Source organism: Camellia sinensis, chromosome 4 (genome assembly GCF_055761805.1).
Source record: "Camellia sinensis isolate YWXY chromosome 4, ASM5576180v1, whole genome shotgun sequence".
NCBI classification, from domain to species: domain Eukaryota; kingdom Viridiplantae; phylum Streptophyta; class Magnoliopsida; order Ericales; family Theaceae; genus Camellia; species Camellia sinensis.
Window position 1 is genome coordinate 189378009 of NC_138964.1, and position 18036 is coordinate 189396044.

Here is an 18036-nt window from a genome sequence, read left to right on the forward strand (position 1 = left end):
AATTAGATTGATATTTTAATTACACTTGATTTGATTGAGTGTGATAATATTTATTGTTTATGTCACTTTTTAATTAAGTGTGATTATATATATTCTTTTTTGGGTAAATTACAAACACAGTCTCAGAGATTTACTTTAATTACAAATTACCCCATGTGATTTTAGAATTTACGTTATGCCACCTAAGGTTTCTAATTTCATAACAAATAGGTCATTTTATTAATAAATCATGAAATTAATTAATAGTTTTTAATAATATTAAAATTTTATTTCAATTAATAATTCAAATAATTTTATTATTGTATAGGTGAACAGTTAGAAATTTTACTTTTTCAATTAATTCTGTTAAATAAAAAATTCTGACAGTGAGGTATTTGTAATTTTTCAAACCACAGGGGGCAATTCGTATTTTAAGCAAATCTGAAGGGGTATATTTGTAATTTACATTATATATATATATTTTAATAACTTGTGATTATATTTATTTTTTATGTCACTTTTCAATTAAATGTTATTATATATATATATATATATATATTTTAATCACACATTCTAATTAATGTGTGATTATATATACACTACTTACATTTATTTTTAATCACACTTAATAAGTGTAATTATATATATATATATATATATATATATATATATTTTAATCCTAAATAGTGTATAAAATATTTCAGTTTGATTTTTATATAAAATCATATTCCCAAATTTGCGCCCTATTCCTACCCACGATTACAGAGCAGGACTCTTTCCTTTCCCATCAAGATTAGATTTCCTAAGTAGTATAGGTCTCTTATCCTTACCTTCTGTTTCTAAAACAAAGCCCTAATTCATTTTCTTTATCACAGCTCTGAACCACCATTGAAGTTTGTCTTTTGAAATAAAAAATCTCTTAAAATTTCTAGTGAGTTCTTTATTTTTGATGCCCCTTTTGTGTGTATATATTTATGATTATGATTATTATTAGTGAAATTTTATAGATATAGGTTTTCATTGTGAATGAAGGTCTTGGGTGATAATGATACATGTTCTGTAAATCAGAGTTGTTTTTGTTAAGGTTTTTGTTGATGGTTGGTGGGATTTATGTAAAAATATATGTATTATTGATTGATATCTGATTGATGTATTGATGTGTAAATTACAGATGGTGAGGTACTAATTATATAGGAGAGGATTGGGGAGTAGGTGAGTGTGTGTGGTAGGTGAGTTGAGTGGAGGTGGTAGGTGATGATATATAGAAACTAACCAACTTGAGTTTGGAGAGAGTAACAAAACAAGAAAATACATAAAAATAAAAAAAAGAAAATACATAAAAATAAAAAAAAAAGATAGGGGACACTGTATGGTCGTGTCAGACCGTTGGTGAAGACTCTGAAAGGTGGTGTCATAACGTGGTAGAGGACACTGGATGGTGGTGTCATAACGTTGTAGAGGACACTGATGGTGGTGCCATAACGGTGTAGAGGACACTGAAGGGGGTGTCATAACGGTGTAGAGGACACTGTATGCTAACCGGAATCAATGTCGGGACAGTTTATAGGGTCATGTCGGACCGTTGTAAAAGGCTAACCGGAATCAATGTCGGGACAGTTTATAGGGTCATGTCGGACCGTTGAAAAAGGCTAACCGGAATCAATGTCGGGACAGTTTATGGGGTCATGTCGGACCGTTGAAAAAGCTAACCGAAATCAAATGTCGGGACAGTTTATGGGGTCATGTCGGACCGTTGAAAATGCTAACCGTAATCAAATGTCGGGACAGTTTATAGGGTCATGTCGGACCGTTGGAGATGCTAACCGGAATCAAATGTCGGGACAGTTTATGGGGTCATGTCGGACCGTTGTAAAAGTTGCACCCTCAAAAGGTGTGCCCAATTTTTCAAAAGGCGTGCCATCAAAAGGCGAGCCCAATTCATCAAAAGGTGTGCCGGATTCATCATGGCGAGGCACGTGAGTGCCTTGGTTGGCGCGCCCGTTTGTCGGCTGGTGGTAAGAGGCGCGCGATGCGCGTGGCTGCCTCGGCTATAAGACGAAGGCTGAGGCTGAGGCTGAGGCGGAGACAAAAAACTTGCGAGAGATATTCTGAGAGTTTCTGAGAGAGATTTCTGAGAGAGGTATTCTGTAACACTCTGTTGTCTGAGAAAATGGCCTCGTCTGCCTCTTCTTCCCGTGGTCTGCTTACTCTCTTTCCCGACCTCAATGAGTCAACAAGAGAGAGAACTGGTGCGGTGGCCAGTGAACCTCAACCAAACAACACTGGGTTTGCTCCGTTGAATTTTCCGATGCAGTCGGTGGAGCAAAAAATGGCAGTGCAGTCGGATGTGGAGGCCAATCAGTATACTTTGAAGGCATGTGTGGAAAGCATGACGGCGGTCACAAATTTGTCGAACCGGCTGCAGAGCAGGACAAATGAGGTGCAGCATTTAAATGCCCAACTGGCTCTGCTCCAGCGCATGTATAAGGATGCGCGAGCAGAGATAAGCGTGCTAAGGGCAGAAAACAAGGAGCTGAAGCGGAAGGCCACCGTGATGTTCCGATTTGGAGGTCCACCATATGCTGTAGTGGAGGAGCAGGGAGTAAATGTGCTCGGTGGCGTGGGAAATCCGGAGGCAACACCGTCAAGGACTATCCAGGACGGAGGCAAAAAGAAGAGACCTGCAGCAGAGTAGAGAAGAAAAATCCCACTGTAGGTGTGGGTGTGTTTGTTTGTATTTTTTTTGTTTTTTTTTTTTGTGGTGTAAAATTGTGATCGGGGTTGATCCCGAATATAAATAAAACAAAGTGTTGGGCAAATCTGTAAATTTTTTTTTTTTTAAGAAAAAAAAAAGTAATGAAAAATTATTTGAAAATGGCTGGCTCACTGTTCGTGGAAAAGTGTTTAAAAGAAATAAAGAAAAGAGGGAAGTGAGTTGGTGGACTAAGCACTGAGAGAATAAAAAAAAATTAGAACAACGCTGGTGGAGTAATAGAATATAAATATATATATATATATATATATATATATATATTTATATAAAATAAAAAAAAAGGTGGGGAGAGACATGCCCATGTGGGCAATTGAGAATTATTATTATGTTATGGGCATATGGCGGACGAATGAGGGAATCGGTCAGGAGAGTGCAAAAGGTAACAGAAGATAGGTTGGAAAAGTGACCAAGTAGTGGGTGAGGTTAGTGGGTGTCCTTGAGTGGAGAGAGAGAGAGAGAGATTTACACCATCTTCAAGCTCTTGTCGATGGCATGCCTATTCTTCTCGGCGTGTCTTTGTATAACTGCAGCTCCAGAGTCAAGCTTCTGGGATGTGGAGTTTCCGTATGTTCAGCAATGAAGATGTTACGATTGGTGCATGGATGCTTGCAATGAATGTCAACCATGAGGACAACCGACCCAGCAAAGATCCGCCGGAGGAGGATTGCCAGAAGATGGCGTATGTCCAGCTTTCTCGAGCACCCTCGATGAGGGCTTGAAGGCGTTGCTTGGAGAGGCGCTTGGTTGAAGAGCGGCGGCGAGAGGTGGTGGTTCGCGGTGGTGGAGTCGGAGGAAGACAGCGGTCAAGAATCTGTTTGGAGGGATTTTCACCTGATGATGCATATCCAATGGGAGCTCCATTATTCTTGGAGACACCTCGGCCGCCTTCTCCACTTGCCCAGATGGAGGTTCAAGCATTTGATGAGGTCATGCCTCTAGATGCCTTGACAGATGATGAATCCTTCCCAGTGTCTTGGCTGGCGGAGAAGGTTGAGTTTTGTATATTGGAGTGTATGCAAGATCATCCTCATATTCGTTATCGTAATTAGCAGTAGCTATTGCAGCAGTGGCAACAAATTGGGATGGATGAGGTGTCTCAGAAAGATCCATCAATGGTTGAAGGTTTTGATTAGATGGTACTTGAACGAGTGGGGTTGCTCCCGCCACTGTCCGGTAAACTTTTGTGGTCAATTCAGGTGCCATGACCTCTTTATAAGCTGCCGGAGGTGTGATAACGGAAGTAGGAGGAAGCATTTGGGGTTGACTCGGAGCAGTAGTTGCAGTGTCAACTAAATTACATTGCAGTGGTTGGAGATTTAGGCTTCGAAAGCGCCGGAAATTTGGAGGTGAGGAAGATGGAACAGCCACAGCCGCCGGAGTTTTGGTCGGAGAAGAAGCCGGAGACTGAGCTCCGACGCCGGACACTATGAAGAACAGAAATGCAAAAGCGAACGCAGGATTTCGAGCCATGGCTTGTTCTAGAAAGAGAAAGTATGAGAGAGGTCACAAATTGGTTGAGGTCCGGCGGGCGGTCAAGGCAAAGTTGCCGCCCGCCGGAAGGCGAAGAATACCAAGAACTTAACCTTGCTCTGATACCATGTAAAAATATATGTATTATTGATTGATATCTGATTGATGTATTGATGTGTAAATTACAGATGGTGAGGTACTAATTATATAGGAGAGGATTGGGGAGTAGGTGAGTGTGTGTGGTAGGTGAGTTGAGTGGAGGTGGTAGGTGATGATATATTCTAACAACGGGTATGTGTCAGTTGCTTTGTAGAATATGCAACTCCATTGCACTAGTGACTATATATATATATATATATATAAACATATGTAAATATATGTATTTGACACAGACAGAACAATATATGGGAAAAGAGGACCCATATACTAGAACTTTAATAGTATACTTAAGTTTTTTTTAAGACTAGAACTTTAATAGTATACTTACTAGTGGCCTTTGCCATTTTACCTTTTGGATATAAATAACCATTAAATCATGGTTGTTGACTTCTAGAATTGTATTGTACTTGTTGAGAATCAAGGTTACTTTTGACAAATAATCACTTTGAACTCCAGCAGCTAGCTAAAGAAATTGAGATTCATTTCATTCAATGATCATTACAGAGGGTTCTAATGTATTATATACACGTGATACAATGCTTTAACCATAACCACTAACTTCCTAACCTAACCACAACTACTTGCAGTTAACTATAGTTCTAATAGACTAACAACTTGATCTGAGGAGGCTTCATACTACCCTTAGTTTTCAACAAGGTGAGCTCAGTTATTTGGAGATCATTTCAATTTATTTTATTTTATTTTAAATTTGTATCTTCGATGCTTTTGATTGTGATTGTTATTAGGAATTAAAATGTTGCAAGTCATATGTGTGGCGGTGGCCACCAGTGAGAGTGCCCCAATGTCTGTCACTCTGCCTAGAGACAATTGAATTTAGCAGATTTACAGGGTGTAAGGTGGAAATGAAGTTGGTAAGGTATCTTTTGGGGAATGCCATGGTTTTGAAGAAGCTGAAAATTATGTCTTGGACTAGGAATAAAACAATAAAGACAAATGTTTTGAAGTTTCCAAGAGGCTCAAGCACATGTTAAATTGAATTGTGCTACAGCCCCTCTTTCTTGCACCGCTCAGTGGAGTGGCTTTGATATTTGGCAGGATACAACATGTACTCACTCTTTCGAGATAACATTTTGGTCTTAGAATTGGTAGTCACCAAGATGGTAGAATGAACAATCTGAGCCTGTTTGGATAGTGTCATAACAATAGATTGGATTAGAACCAAAGAGAGTTCAATCTCTTTCCTCTAGGATGTAGATTAACTTCCTCAAGTCTTTAATTCATCATATTACTAATAGCGACTTAAAAATGTGTTGTATGACTTGGAAAGGAAGTGATTGCAGTCCTTTTTTGTTCCTATGAACTTTATTTGCTAGTCATAATTCATATGGTTTCTTATCTTTTGTTTGCTTTTATCTCAATTTCTGTTTGTAATCTTGCTTATCTATACCATGTGTTCTATGACATTCTAAAAAATTTACTTATCTAGGTGATTAGTGGCCATTTGGGATGAGTGAGATCTATTGCATTTGATCCAAGTAATACATGGTTCTGTACTAACTCTACAGATTGCACGATCAAGGTACCTTCTTGTTTGAATTTCCTTTTTGCAAGTGACCACTAGGCTGTTTTACTTTGCTGCTTTGTTGTTGCTGTTTTGGGATTGATTCAATACCTATTTAATCTCTACTTTGGGCTCAAAAGAAACATCAAAGTAGGATAAATTGTTATAAATAATTTATAAGATAATGATCAATTTTATTCTTTCAAATGATCCAAATCATAATTAATTTTATTCTAAAACTATTTATTTGATGTGATCAAAGGAACTGTACGTGTAAGGAAAAGACTATTATAAAGCCAATCATCACAAATCAGATTAACATATTTAGTATGACAAATGTTAACCAAAGTTCAAGGAACCAAATAGCCGAACGAAGGGCACCAACGAGTCAAATAAGATACCTTTCTCGTTATCACTTGGCCACCTGCTATATGTGAAAAGTATATATTGTAGAAATGGTAGAGAAATAGAGGTGCTCTCTTCTCTACAAGTTCCTCATAGACAAGCCAATGATCTCTGGCATAAATTGCAAACAATGCAAGTGCACTGCATTCTTTCTCAGGGTTGATAAATCAACATACAAGCATCTTTCAAATAAGGAGGTTATAGAATCATGATCTCTAGGACTACCAAAAAGCACAAACGTCAGCTAAAACAGCTTAGGCCTACCAATACAGCATTGAGAAGCATACATAAACATTGAGACTAACCTCTCCAAAATTATAAGAGCAGTTTATGCTGCTACAATTACCCTTTAAAATGATAGTTTTTCCAGCCCAACCCAAAAAATTCAAGCAGCTTAAGGTAGCAAAAAAGACCTTATTCTTTTGCAGGTCTGCCAGCTATGCTGCTAAGTGGAAGGCTTGTATCACCTAACATTATACTCAATGTGCTGCCAGCAGTATGCATCGGCAAGTATGCAGCAGTAGTAACACAACAAGTAGCCTGCCAACCTTCAAGTATCCTACAAACAGTATGCATCAGCAAGCATGGTGCAGAGTTGTTTTGCTGTTGCTGCTGCAGAGTTGTTTTTCCTACTGCTACAAGCTGCTGCCTGTTTGGGAGGCAAACCACCTAAGTGAGTTCGGCTACACCTCATCATTCCACTCTCAAACTGACACAGTTATGTAGTTAGAATTAATTACAATTAGGTTGAGTTGGTTATAGAGTAGTTAGAATTGTAGTTCAGTTAGATGGTTATGCAATATATGTATGTATGTTCACATACTCTATATAGAACTCATTCAAGAGATATACTTCTTCATTCTATGGATTTCTTAATGGTTTCAAAGCAATTCTTCTTCTTTGAATTGGCACAACAGATTGGGGTATTCCTCATCTTAAAAGCAACATCACCTTGCTAAGAATGAAGAAACTTTCTTTTAATAAACATTGTAAAAGTATGTGCACTCACTGCTGTGTGTCTAAATGATTGTATATTTAATGGAGTCCAGCCTAGTGGGTCTGACTTATATGAAATTATTAAGGTTAGATTTGCTCTTTGGGTTAAAGCTTCATCAAAGGGGATCGTGTACTCTGTTATGGACTTAATCAACAATCTAGAACAAATTAAGGACTATAGCTGAGATTTGTTCTGTCATATGCTGGCTGTTGTTTGGGTGTTTTGCGGGGCTTTTTGGATTCTGTTGGTCTGCTGGTTTGGTGAACATCTGTTTCACCTCTGGCTGTGCTGGTTGGGGCAACACGTGCTAGTCTACTACCATGAGCTGGTCTGTAATTTGCTAGTTGCTGTTTTTGGTGTTTTGGGTGGCATTTTAGTGTCTGTTGGTTTTTGATTTACTGGTTTGGGCAACACCTATTTCAGTCCTGGCTGTATATCTATCTGCTGACTGTGTATCTATCTATCTCAGTGCTGTATCTACCTAGCATTTTGGTGTCTGCTAGTTTGTTGGTTTACTGGTTTGGGCAATACATGTTTCAGTCTTGGCTATATATCTATCTGCTGACTATGTATGTATCTATCTGACTTTGAGCATTTGTGCTGTTATTTGGTTTTTGATTTATTGGTTTGGGCAACACCTGTTTCAGTCCTGGCTGTATATCTATCTGCTGACTGTGTATGTATCTATCTGACTTTGAGCCTTTGTGCTGTTATCTGCTAGACATGTTAGCTCTACTGTGTATTTGTCTTAGTACTGTTAGCTCTGCTGTGTATCTGTCTCAGTACTGTTAGCTCTGCTGTGTATTTGTTGGTCCCTCACCAATAGAAACCACCTTGGCTTGCCTATATAAAGCAGTGTCAATCAAGAGACTATTACCATACCTAGACCATAAGGACCCAAAAGGATGCCAGTTGTTATACCATAAAAAAAGGTCCCTTCACCATTGCCAATCTTGCATTGAATTAAGTGGAACAAGGACTCTCCTAAGGACAAAAGTTTCCTCCAGACCCAAGAATTTAGCAGATTTACAGGGTGTAAGGTAAATGAAGTTGGTAAAGTATCTTTTGGGAATGCCATGGTTTTGAAGAAGCTGAAAATTATGTCTTGGACTAGGAATAAAACAATAAAGACAAATGTTTTGAAGTTTCCAAGAGGCTCAAACACATATTAAATTGAATCGCGGTACAACGCCTCTTTCTTGCTCTGCTTAGTGGAGTGGCTTTGATATTTGGCAGGATACATGTACGCACTCTTTCGAGATAGCATTTTGGTCTTAGAATTAGTAGTCACCAAGATGGTAGAATGAACAATCTGAGCCTGTTTGGACAGTGTCATAACAATAGATTGGATTAGAACCAAAGAGAGTTCGATCTCTTTCCTCTAAGATGTAGATTAACTTCCTCTAGTCTTTAATTCATCATATTACTAATAGCGACTTAAAAGTGTGTTGTATGACTTGGAAAGGAAGAGATTACAGTCCTTTTTTGTTCCTATGAACTTTATTTGCTAGTCATAATTCATATGGTTTCTTATCTTTTGTTTCCTTTTATCTCAATTTATGTTTGTAAACTTGCTTATCTATACCATATGTTCTATGACATTCTAAAATATTAACTTATGTAGGTGATTAGTGGCCATTTGAGTTGGGTGAGATCTATTGCATTTGATCCAAGTAATACATGGTTTTGTACTAGCTCTACAGATTGCACGATTAAGGTACATTGTTGTTCGAATTTCCTTTCTGCAAGTGACCACTAGGCTGTTTTACTTTGCTGCCTTGCTGCTTTGCTGCTGCTGTTTTGGGCTTGATTCAGTACCTATTTAAACTCTAATTTAGGCTCAAAAGAAACATCAAAGTAGGATAAATTGTTATAAATAATTTATAAGATAATGATCAATTTTATTTTTCCAAATGATCAAAATCATAATCAATTTTATTCTTAAACTATTTATTTCATGTGTTCAAAGGAACTGTACGTGTAAGGAAAAGACTAGTATAAAGCCAATCATCACAAATCAGATTAACATATTTAGTATGACAAGTGATATCCAAAATTCAAAGAACCAAACAGCTGAATAAAGTGCACCAACGAGTCAAATAAGATACCTTTTTCGTTATCACTTGGCCACCTGCTATATGTGAAAAGTATATATTGTAAAAGTAGCAGAGAAATAAAGGTGCTCTTTTCTCTACAAGTTCCTCATAGACTAGCCAATGATATTTGGCATACACTGCAAATAATTTGCAAGTGCACTACATTCCTTCTCAAGGCTGATAAACTAACATACAAGCATCTTTCAAATAAGGAGATTACAGAATCATGATCTCTAGGACTACCAAAAAGCACAAACTTCAGCTAAAACAGCTTAGGCCTACCAATACAGCATTGAGAAACATACATAAACATTGAGACTAACCTCTCCAAAATTATAAGAGTAGTTTGTGTTGCTACAATTACCCATTAAAATGATAGTTTTTCCAGTCCAACCGAAAAAATTCAAGTTGCTTAAGGTTGCAAAAAAGACCTTATTCTTTTGCAGGCCTGCCAGCTATGTTGCTGAGTGGAAGGCTTGTATCACCTAACATTACACTCAATGTGCTGCCAGCAGCAGGCAGCCAGCAGTATGCATCAGCAAGTATGCAACAACAACAATACAACAAGTAGCCTACCAACCTTCAAGCATCCTACAAACAGTATGCAGCAGCAAGCATGGTGCAGAGTTGTTTTGCTGCTGCTGTTGCAGAGTTGTTTTTCCTACTGCTACAAGTTGCTGCCTGTTTGGGAGGCAAACCACCTAAGTGAGTTGGGCTACACCTCATCATTCCACTCCCAAACTGACACAGTTATGTAGTTAGGATTAACTACAGTTAGGTTGAGTTGGTTATAGAGTAATTAGAATTGTAGTTCAGTTAGATGGTTATGCAATATATGTATGTATGTTATGTACTCTGTATAGAACTCATTCAAGAGATATGCTTCTTCATTCCATGAATTGCTTTATGGTTTCAAAGCAATTCTTCTTCTTCAAATTGGCACTACAGATTGGGGTATCCCTCATCTCAGAAGCAACGCCACCTTACTAAGAATGAATAAACTTTCTTTTAATAAACATTGTAAAAGTATGTGCACTCGCTGTTGTATGTCTAAGAGTGAGTCACAGACTCTCTTTAGCTTGTCTAATTCTACTTACAATAAATCTCTTGCCCTCATTGACACAGATGTTTGGGGTCCTTTATCACCTTCTATGACATGTTACAAGTACCATGTCATTTTTGTTGATGAAATTAGTAAGTTCACTTTGTTGTTTCCTCTTCACTACAAGAGTGAAGTGTTTACTAAATTTCTTGAATTCAAAGTATTTGTTGAGAACCAATTTTCTACTAATCTTGAAATTCTTAGAAGTGACAATAGGGGTGAACATGGGACACAACCTGCCAATAGACCCAAGGCATCATGATGTATCCCAAAAACTGCATCAACTCAACACACCTAATTAAGTAAATAGCCCAAAATATAGCAATTCTATAATAGTCCAACATTCAACAAATAGTCCAAATACTATGTAGATGTTCCCATTTGCTAATACATTTCGGTTTTAGATTAGGATAAATTATATTAAATTCAAACATAAATGGATAGTAATGCACTTAAGGACTTGTTTCGTTTTGTTAATGTTTTTGCTGCTGCTGTTGCACTTAGTTACTGTTGTTGCTACACTTAGTTGTTACTTCTCTTGGATATGAAACATTCAACATAAATGCAACTAAGCACTTAGTTGCTACTGCACTTAGTTACTGCTCCTCTTGGATGTGAAACGTTCAACATAAATGATAGTGTTGAATAATTAATTCCTAGATTGTTTAGACTTTGTGGAATTATTTTTTTTTTTCCTTTTTTTGAATTTGCAATTATTCATAGAACAGATAAATTATTTGTTATAAGATCATGTATTTTTTTTTATTATTTATTTTTTGTTGTAAGTTTGATTGAGGCATTTAATGTTCTATCAAAGAAATTACGCCTTCTCAATGACATTCCTTTGAGGTTATCAACTGTGTAGACTCTAGTTTATTATTTTATATTATAATTTCTTTGTTGATATAGGTATTCAAAAATACATTTAAAATGGACAAGTCTTGGATGTTCAAGGATAGAAGATCAAAAGACTATGAGAATGGAGTTGAACAATTTCTTAATTTTGCTATGATCCATGCAATTGATTTTCAATCCATACGTTGTCCTTGTAGAGTCTATGGAAACTTGAGAAGCCAACCTATTCAAGTGATTAGAAATCATCTATTTTTCAATGGTATTGACCAAAGTTATACCACATAGATGTGGCATGGAGAAACAGTCACCAGTGGGGCATCACCATGTTTAAATGAACAAGATATTTCCCAACAACAATTTGACATGTCTCCTATAGACAATGTAGCTGAAACAATAGAAATGGTACAAGATGCATACGATCGTTGCATGGCTAATCCTGAAGTGTTTAAGAAATTACTTGAAGATGCGGAAAAACCATTATATCCAGGTTGCACAAAGTTTACCAAGTTATCTGCATTTGTTAAACTGTATAACTTCAAGACTACAAATGGCCTATCTCCCACTGGGTTTTCAGATCTATTGACGTTGTTGGGTGATATGCTGTCAATGAACAATGAAATACCATCATCCATGTATGAGGCTGGGGAGACGTTTGCTGCATTGGGAATGGGATATAAGAAAATACATGCATGTCCATCTGATTGCATACTCTATAGAAAGGAGTACACAGATGTAACTTTATGTCCTACATGTGGTACATCGAGATGGAAGTTGAAGAAAAATTCCACTGAAATTAGAAAAGATGTGCCTGCAAAAGTTTTATGGTATTTTCCACCTATCCCAAGGTTTCAAAGGATGTTCTAATCAGCAAAAAATAGCGAAGGATTTGACATGGCATGCTCACGAAAGAGATTCTGATGCAATAATGTGTTACCCTGCGAATTCTCCATCACGGAAGTTAGTAGACCACAAGTGGCCAGATTTCACCGCAGAGCCAAGAAACCTTCGATTAGCTATTTCTGTAGATGGAATAAATCCACACAGTTCCCTTAGCAGTAGGTATAATTGTTGGCCAGTTATAATGATTACCTATAATCTTCCACCGTGGTTATGTATGAAGAGGAAATTTATGATGTCGTCATTATTAATATCAAGTCCATAACAACCTGGTAATGACATTGATGTTTACTTGGCGCCACTAATTGATGATTTGAAGATGTTATGAGAGGTAGGTGTTAAAGCTTATGATGCTTATAAAGAAGAACACTTCAGGCTGAAGGCTATATTGTTGTAGACAATTAATGACTTTCCAGCATTAGGCAATTTAAGTGGTTGTACTGTAAAGGGATATTATGCATGTCCAATTTGTAGTGAAGGAACATGTTCTCACAGATTAAAATATGGAAAGAAGAACACATATGCTGGCCACAGAAAATTTCTTCTGCGGTACTATCCATATCGGAGGCAAAAAAAGGCTTTTAATGGTGAGCAAGAGTTTGGATTAGCTCCAATACCATTAAGTGGGGAGGAGATATTAAATAAGGTTAAAGGGCTTGTAACCATATGGGGAAAGAGAAATAAAAAAGCATTAGATGTTGGTGGTACAAAATGTTGGAAGAAGAAATCATTGTTCTTTAATCTTGAATATTGGAAGTACTTACATTTTTTATATAATTTGGATGTTATGCATATTGAGAAGTATGTGTGTGAGAGCCTCATTGGTACATTACTTAATATTCTAGGAAAAACAAAGATGGCCTTAATTCCCGCATTGATCTTGTAGAAATGGGTTTGCGTGAAGAATTGGCACCACAAATTGGAAGAAGCGAACATACTTGCCTCAAGCATGTTACACATTGTCTAAAAAGGAGAAAAGAAGAGAATGTACAACATTATTGGAACCGAATGTTCCAAAAGGATACTCTTCAAATTTGGGAAGTCGTGTATCAATGCAAGATTTGAAACTTTATGGTCTAAAATCACATGATTGTCATGTATTAATGCAACAGTTATTACCTGTGGCAATACGATTTGTGTTACCTAAGCATGTGAGACATGCCATTATCAGGTTATGTTTCTTTTTCAATGCTATTTGTAGCAAAGTGCTGGATGTGGAAAAATTATATGAGATTTAAAAAGATCTTGTTGTCACATTATGTTTGCTTGAAAAGTACTTTCCACCTTCATTCTTTGATATCATGGTGCATTTGACAGTGCATCTTGTTAGAGAAGTTCGACTTTGTGGGCCAGTTCACTTTAGATGGATGTACCAATTTGAGAGGTTCATGAAGATCTTAAGGGGTTATGTTCGTAATTGTAATTGTCCTGAAGGTTGCATTGTTGAAAGTTATATTGTAGAAGAAGCTGTTGAGTTCTGCGCAAAGTACTTATCTGGAGTGGATGCAATCGGGATTCTTTCTAATAGGAACATAACAGTTGATGATGATATAGAAATTGGAAGGCCTTTATCAAGTGGTTATGTTGTTACTGTTAATCGTAATGAATAAGAGAAAGCACATCATTGTGTCTTAGAAAATACAAGTGACATTCAACCATACATTGAGTAAGAATATTTCATGTACATTTTTTACAATTGCATTCTCACAAGTTAGAGATTTATCTCATAATATATTTCTTTATTCATGATTTGATAGGAAGCATATGGCTTGTTTGAAGCTAAAATATAATCGCCAATCACAAAGTCAAAAATGGCTACAAATTGAGCATAACAAAACATTTATGTATTGGCTTCATGAAAAGGTATTGGGGTAATTCAACATTTATCTTTTTCTAATAACAAATATTATTAAGGAAAAATTAGCTAACTATTTAACCATATACAAGTCTCAAAGGAGTTATGTGGCCAAAATAATGTCTCAAATAACCTGAAGTGGATAGCACAAGGACCTCAATTTGATGTTATAAAATTTCTTGGCTATATCATCAATGGTTGCCGTTATCACACAAAAGATCGGGATAACTCACGAGTCAGCCAAAATAGTGGAGTTAGTTTAGTGGCAACAACAATACAAGTGACAGGTTACAAGGATAAGAACCCAGTATTTATGGATATGAGTTACTAAGGAGTTATTACTGAGATATGGTAACTTGACTACAATATGTTCAAGATTCCGGTATTTAAGTGTAATTGGGTTGACAACACAAAGGGAATTAGAGTGGATGAGTTGGGTTTCACATTAGTTGAGCTAGGGAGGATAGGCTTAAGACGATTTCTTCATTTTGGCTTCCCAAGCTAGGCAAGTTTTTTTTGTACCAGATCAACTTGATCTGAGATGGTCAGTTGTGCTAGAACCTTCTCAAAAACAATATTCTTGTGAAAATGATAATGAGTTTAATGATTTTTGTATAGAGCATCATGGCTTTACAAAAGTTTTGCCATGAGTTGAATCATTAGATGTGGTTGATGATATGTCATCTTACATGTGAAGAGATTGTGAGGGAACTTGGCTCGATAATCCATGATGAAAAAAAAAATATGTCTTTGTAAGAATGTATGTCTAAGTGTTGTATTTTCATGCTAAAATGTTTGACTTATTTTTCATTTTCTTCATGTCTTTATATTTAATTGTCTAACTATTTCACCTTTTTTTTTTAATTTTATTTTATTCACAAGATGGATATTTCTCATGTGTTGCCTACTGATGGAGAGGATGCATGGTTTCCAGCAACAGAACCAAAACCTAATAAAAAAAAAAGGTAAAGGTTCGACAACATTACCAGACATAATAAAGGATAGGAGTTCTGCAGTACGAAAAGCCATTGAATATAATGAGAAAAGTCAACCGATTGGAAACAATTCAATCAAATGTTCAAGCTATCATAGGGTGTTGGCTCGCATAATGATTCCAATATGCTATAAAGACTGGTTTGAGGTGCCAGCTGAATTGAAAGAAAAATTATGGAGTTGTGTGGAGGTAAGTAAGACTAATAAATATGTATTTAAGTGTACTCAAAATTTGAATTTTTCAACATTATATTTTTTTATTACTCAGTTAACCTACAAAGTAGATGAAAGAAGTAAGAAAAAAGTGTTATATTTGTTCAAAATGGAGGACATTCAAGAAAGAACTTAGCAAGTACATACGTGAAAACAAGTCAAATCTTGAGATCATATCAAAACCACCAGCAATTTATGGATTCGTTGAACAAAGACATTGGGACTCATTTCTTGGAAGACGACTATCAGAAGAGTTTGAGGTAAAAATAATCAAACTTTAGTTATTTAAAATGTCAATATTAAATGCTATACACTTGGATTAACTTAGTGTGTTGCATTTTTAAAGATTTTAAGTCAGGTTCAGAAATGGAGACGAAGTCAAAATAAGTATAACCATAGAATCAGTCGAAAGGGCTATGCTCGCTTTCAAGAAGACTATGTAAGTGGTTATAAATTTTATAATTTAATAACAATTTTCATGTGATTATTTTTAAAAATTAATGTATGTTTGATTGATAGAAACATATGACCGAATCTACTGAAGATTTGGATAGAAGTGTTCCATGCCAAAAGGCTCGTCAAAATAAAAATGGAGAATATGATGACAAGACAATTATGGAACAAGCTACGAGAATTGTAAGATATTTGTGTGTACTGATTGCATTTATTTTATATTACCTCAACTGTTCATCTTTCTTATATAGTAATGTATTATTGTAGGATGAGTTGATTAAACAAAAAAGTGATGGGAGTTTAACGATTGAAGGATGCAATGACATTCTTACTATGGTATTGAGCACTCCTGAAACTTCTGGTCGAGTAAGGGGTGTAGGAAATTCTGTCACACCTAGCACCTACTTTCACTTGCCTAGACGTGGGAATCAGTCACATTGGGAGAAGAAATATAATGATCTTGAGGCAGTGGTGGTACAATTGCAAGCTAGGCTTCATGCAGTGGAACAACAAACACCACATACACCATAATCTGAACATGTTAGTTCAAACACCTTGAGAAGTGGTTATGAAGGAAATTTTCAGCCTGATTTTCTCTTAATAGAAAGCGGAGTGAGAACTAAAGATGCCATTCCACCCCAAGCTCCTACCCAAAAGATCATAAAGGTGTGACCCATTTAGAACACCTAAAGTTGTTATATTTTCTAATACTGTTAGTGATTAAATTAGTGCTTTTGTTGTTATCTATGTGTTTGTTATAGAGCAAATGTTCAAACACGTTGAAAAGTGGTGGTAGAGGCAATTTTCAACATGATTCTATCTTAGCAGAAAATAGGGTGAGAACTAAGGACGACTGTAGACACAAATTTTAAAACATGAAGTGTTTCAACACATTTCAAAATTTTATGTTACAAATGTCCACTGTTTAGTCTTTTTGACTAAACAGTGTTGATTATTTGAATAGCAGGTTCTTATTTCCGATCTGTATTTCAGATCGTTAATTACACATTTTATGCAAAATGAAACCTCTGATTAATGAAGAACAAAATAAACAACAAAAGACAATTTTAAAAAAAGAAAATATTTTATTACGATTATTATGGGTTTTGAACCCTCGAATACAAAATACAGTTTGGGTTTGGAACCCTTTACCTATTCATCGCCATTAGCGTAGGTTCTTGAATTCTCTAGCCTTCTCTTCTTCTTTCTTGTAACGATTTGTTTAGCTCTCAACTTCTTTCTCTCTCTCTCTAATCTTTTTCACCTCTGATCTTCCAATCACCCGTCTTGTGTGATGGTCCTCATATTTATGGAGGGCCATCAGGTGATAGGATTGCTTCATCTTCAATTTTGAATTTCAAATTGAATGATATTTGAATTTCAAATTGAATGATAACGCTATTTAAATTTTGAATAATAGCGCTATCTGATTAATCGTATATCTGATTAACCGAATTGATCTTTGGGGTTTCATCCTGTGTGGTGTCTTTGCTGTAGGCTCTACAGGTGTCATTTTTTCGTAGGCTCCACGTGTCATTTGAGCATCTTGAATAACGTCGTTAAGCTACGACGTTTTATTTATATACCTCAACGGAGCAAATTAATCATTTTGGGAAGTGATTGCCTACAACAATCTTATTGTAGGCTCTATGTGTGTCATTGACTGTATTTGGTTTAAAATTTATGTGCCAACAAATGCCCCTCGTGACTTGCACAAGTGAATTTTCTTAACTGTGCGAGTCACGACAATTTGGCACTTTTATGTGGATGATCTTTAGGTCTTGGATGGGATTATTTCTTTGCTTTCGTCCCCAGCCTTTTCTTTTTTTTTTTTTTTTTTTTTTTTTTTTTTTGGTTGACGGCTTTTTCATGAGCCCTTTTACTTTTGTTGCATGGGTCCTTTTTGTGGACTTGATCTTCTACTTCTTCTTCTTCTTCTTTTTTTTTTTTTTTTTTTTTTTTTTTTTTTTTTTAAATAAAGGGTTAATTGCCCTTTATAGTCCATGGGCCAATTACTTTTGTTGCATGGGTCCTTTTTGTGGACTTGATTTATTTTTTTTAATTTTTTTTTAAATTTTTTTTTTTAAGGGTCATGAGTAAGGTCCAAGATTTAATTGGACGTTTCCTTTTGTGGACCTCCAACTTGCCACCATTTTTTTTTTTTTTTTAAGGCTATAATGGACCTTTCCTTTTCTAGGCCACCATTTTAATTGGGCCTTTTCTTTTCTAGGCCACCATTTTAATTAGGCCTTTTCTTTTGTGGGCCT

General features: G+C 36.1%; 1 protein-coding gene across 23 annotated transcripts; it reads left to right on the forward strand.

Annotated features, from left to right (window-relative positions):
• Positions 1-716: 716 nt before the first annotated feature.
• On the forward strand, positions 717-16623 carry LOC145823192 (uncharacterized). Of its 23 annotated transcripts, none has more exons than XM_082922613.1 (12): positions 717-910; positions 4969-5038; positions 5829-5921; positions 6737-6981; positions 8930-9022; positions 9848-10106; positions 14993-15293; positions 15388-15576; positions 15663-15755; positions 15836-15952; positions 16037-16435; positions 16531-16623. In XM_082922613.1, exons 6-11 carry the CDS (start codon positions 10018-10020, stop codon positions 16298-16300), a joined length of 1053 nt encoding a protein of 350 aa, XP_082778739.1. In that variant the 5' UTR covers positions 717-910; positions 4969-5038; positions 5829-5921; positions 6737-6981; positions 8930-9022; positions 9848-10017; the 3' UTR covers positions 16301-16435; positions 16531-16623. The 23 variants fall into 23 exon arrangements, with proteins under 23 accessions (XP_082778739.1, XP_082778738.1, XP_082778747.1 ...); XM_082922615.1 differs by having other exon boundaries at positions 749-794; XM_082922612.1 differs by having other exon boundaries at positions 4969-5921.
• Positions 16624-18036: the final 1413 nt, after the last annotated feature.

What these genes read in the sequence shown, in the direction of transcription:
- LOC145823192 (XM_082922612.1), top strand. Translation starts at nt 10,018, where the DNA reads ATGGTGCAGAGTTGTTTTGCTGCTGCTGTTGCAGAGTTGTTTTTCCTA. An exon ending in GACTATCAGAAGAGTTTGAG is followed by an intron (nt 15,577 to 15,662) that starts GTAAAAATAATC and finishes GCATTTTTAAAG; the next exon opens with ATTTTAAGTCAGGTTCAGAA. An exon ending in CTCGCTTTCAAGAAGACTAT is followed by an intron (nt 15,756 to 15,835) that starts GTAAGTGGTTAT and finishes TTTGATTGATAG; the next exon opens with AAACATATGACCGAATCTAC.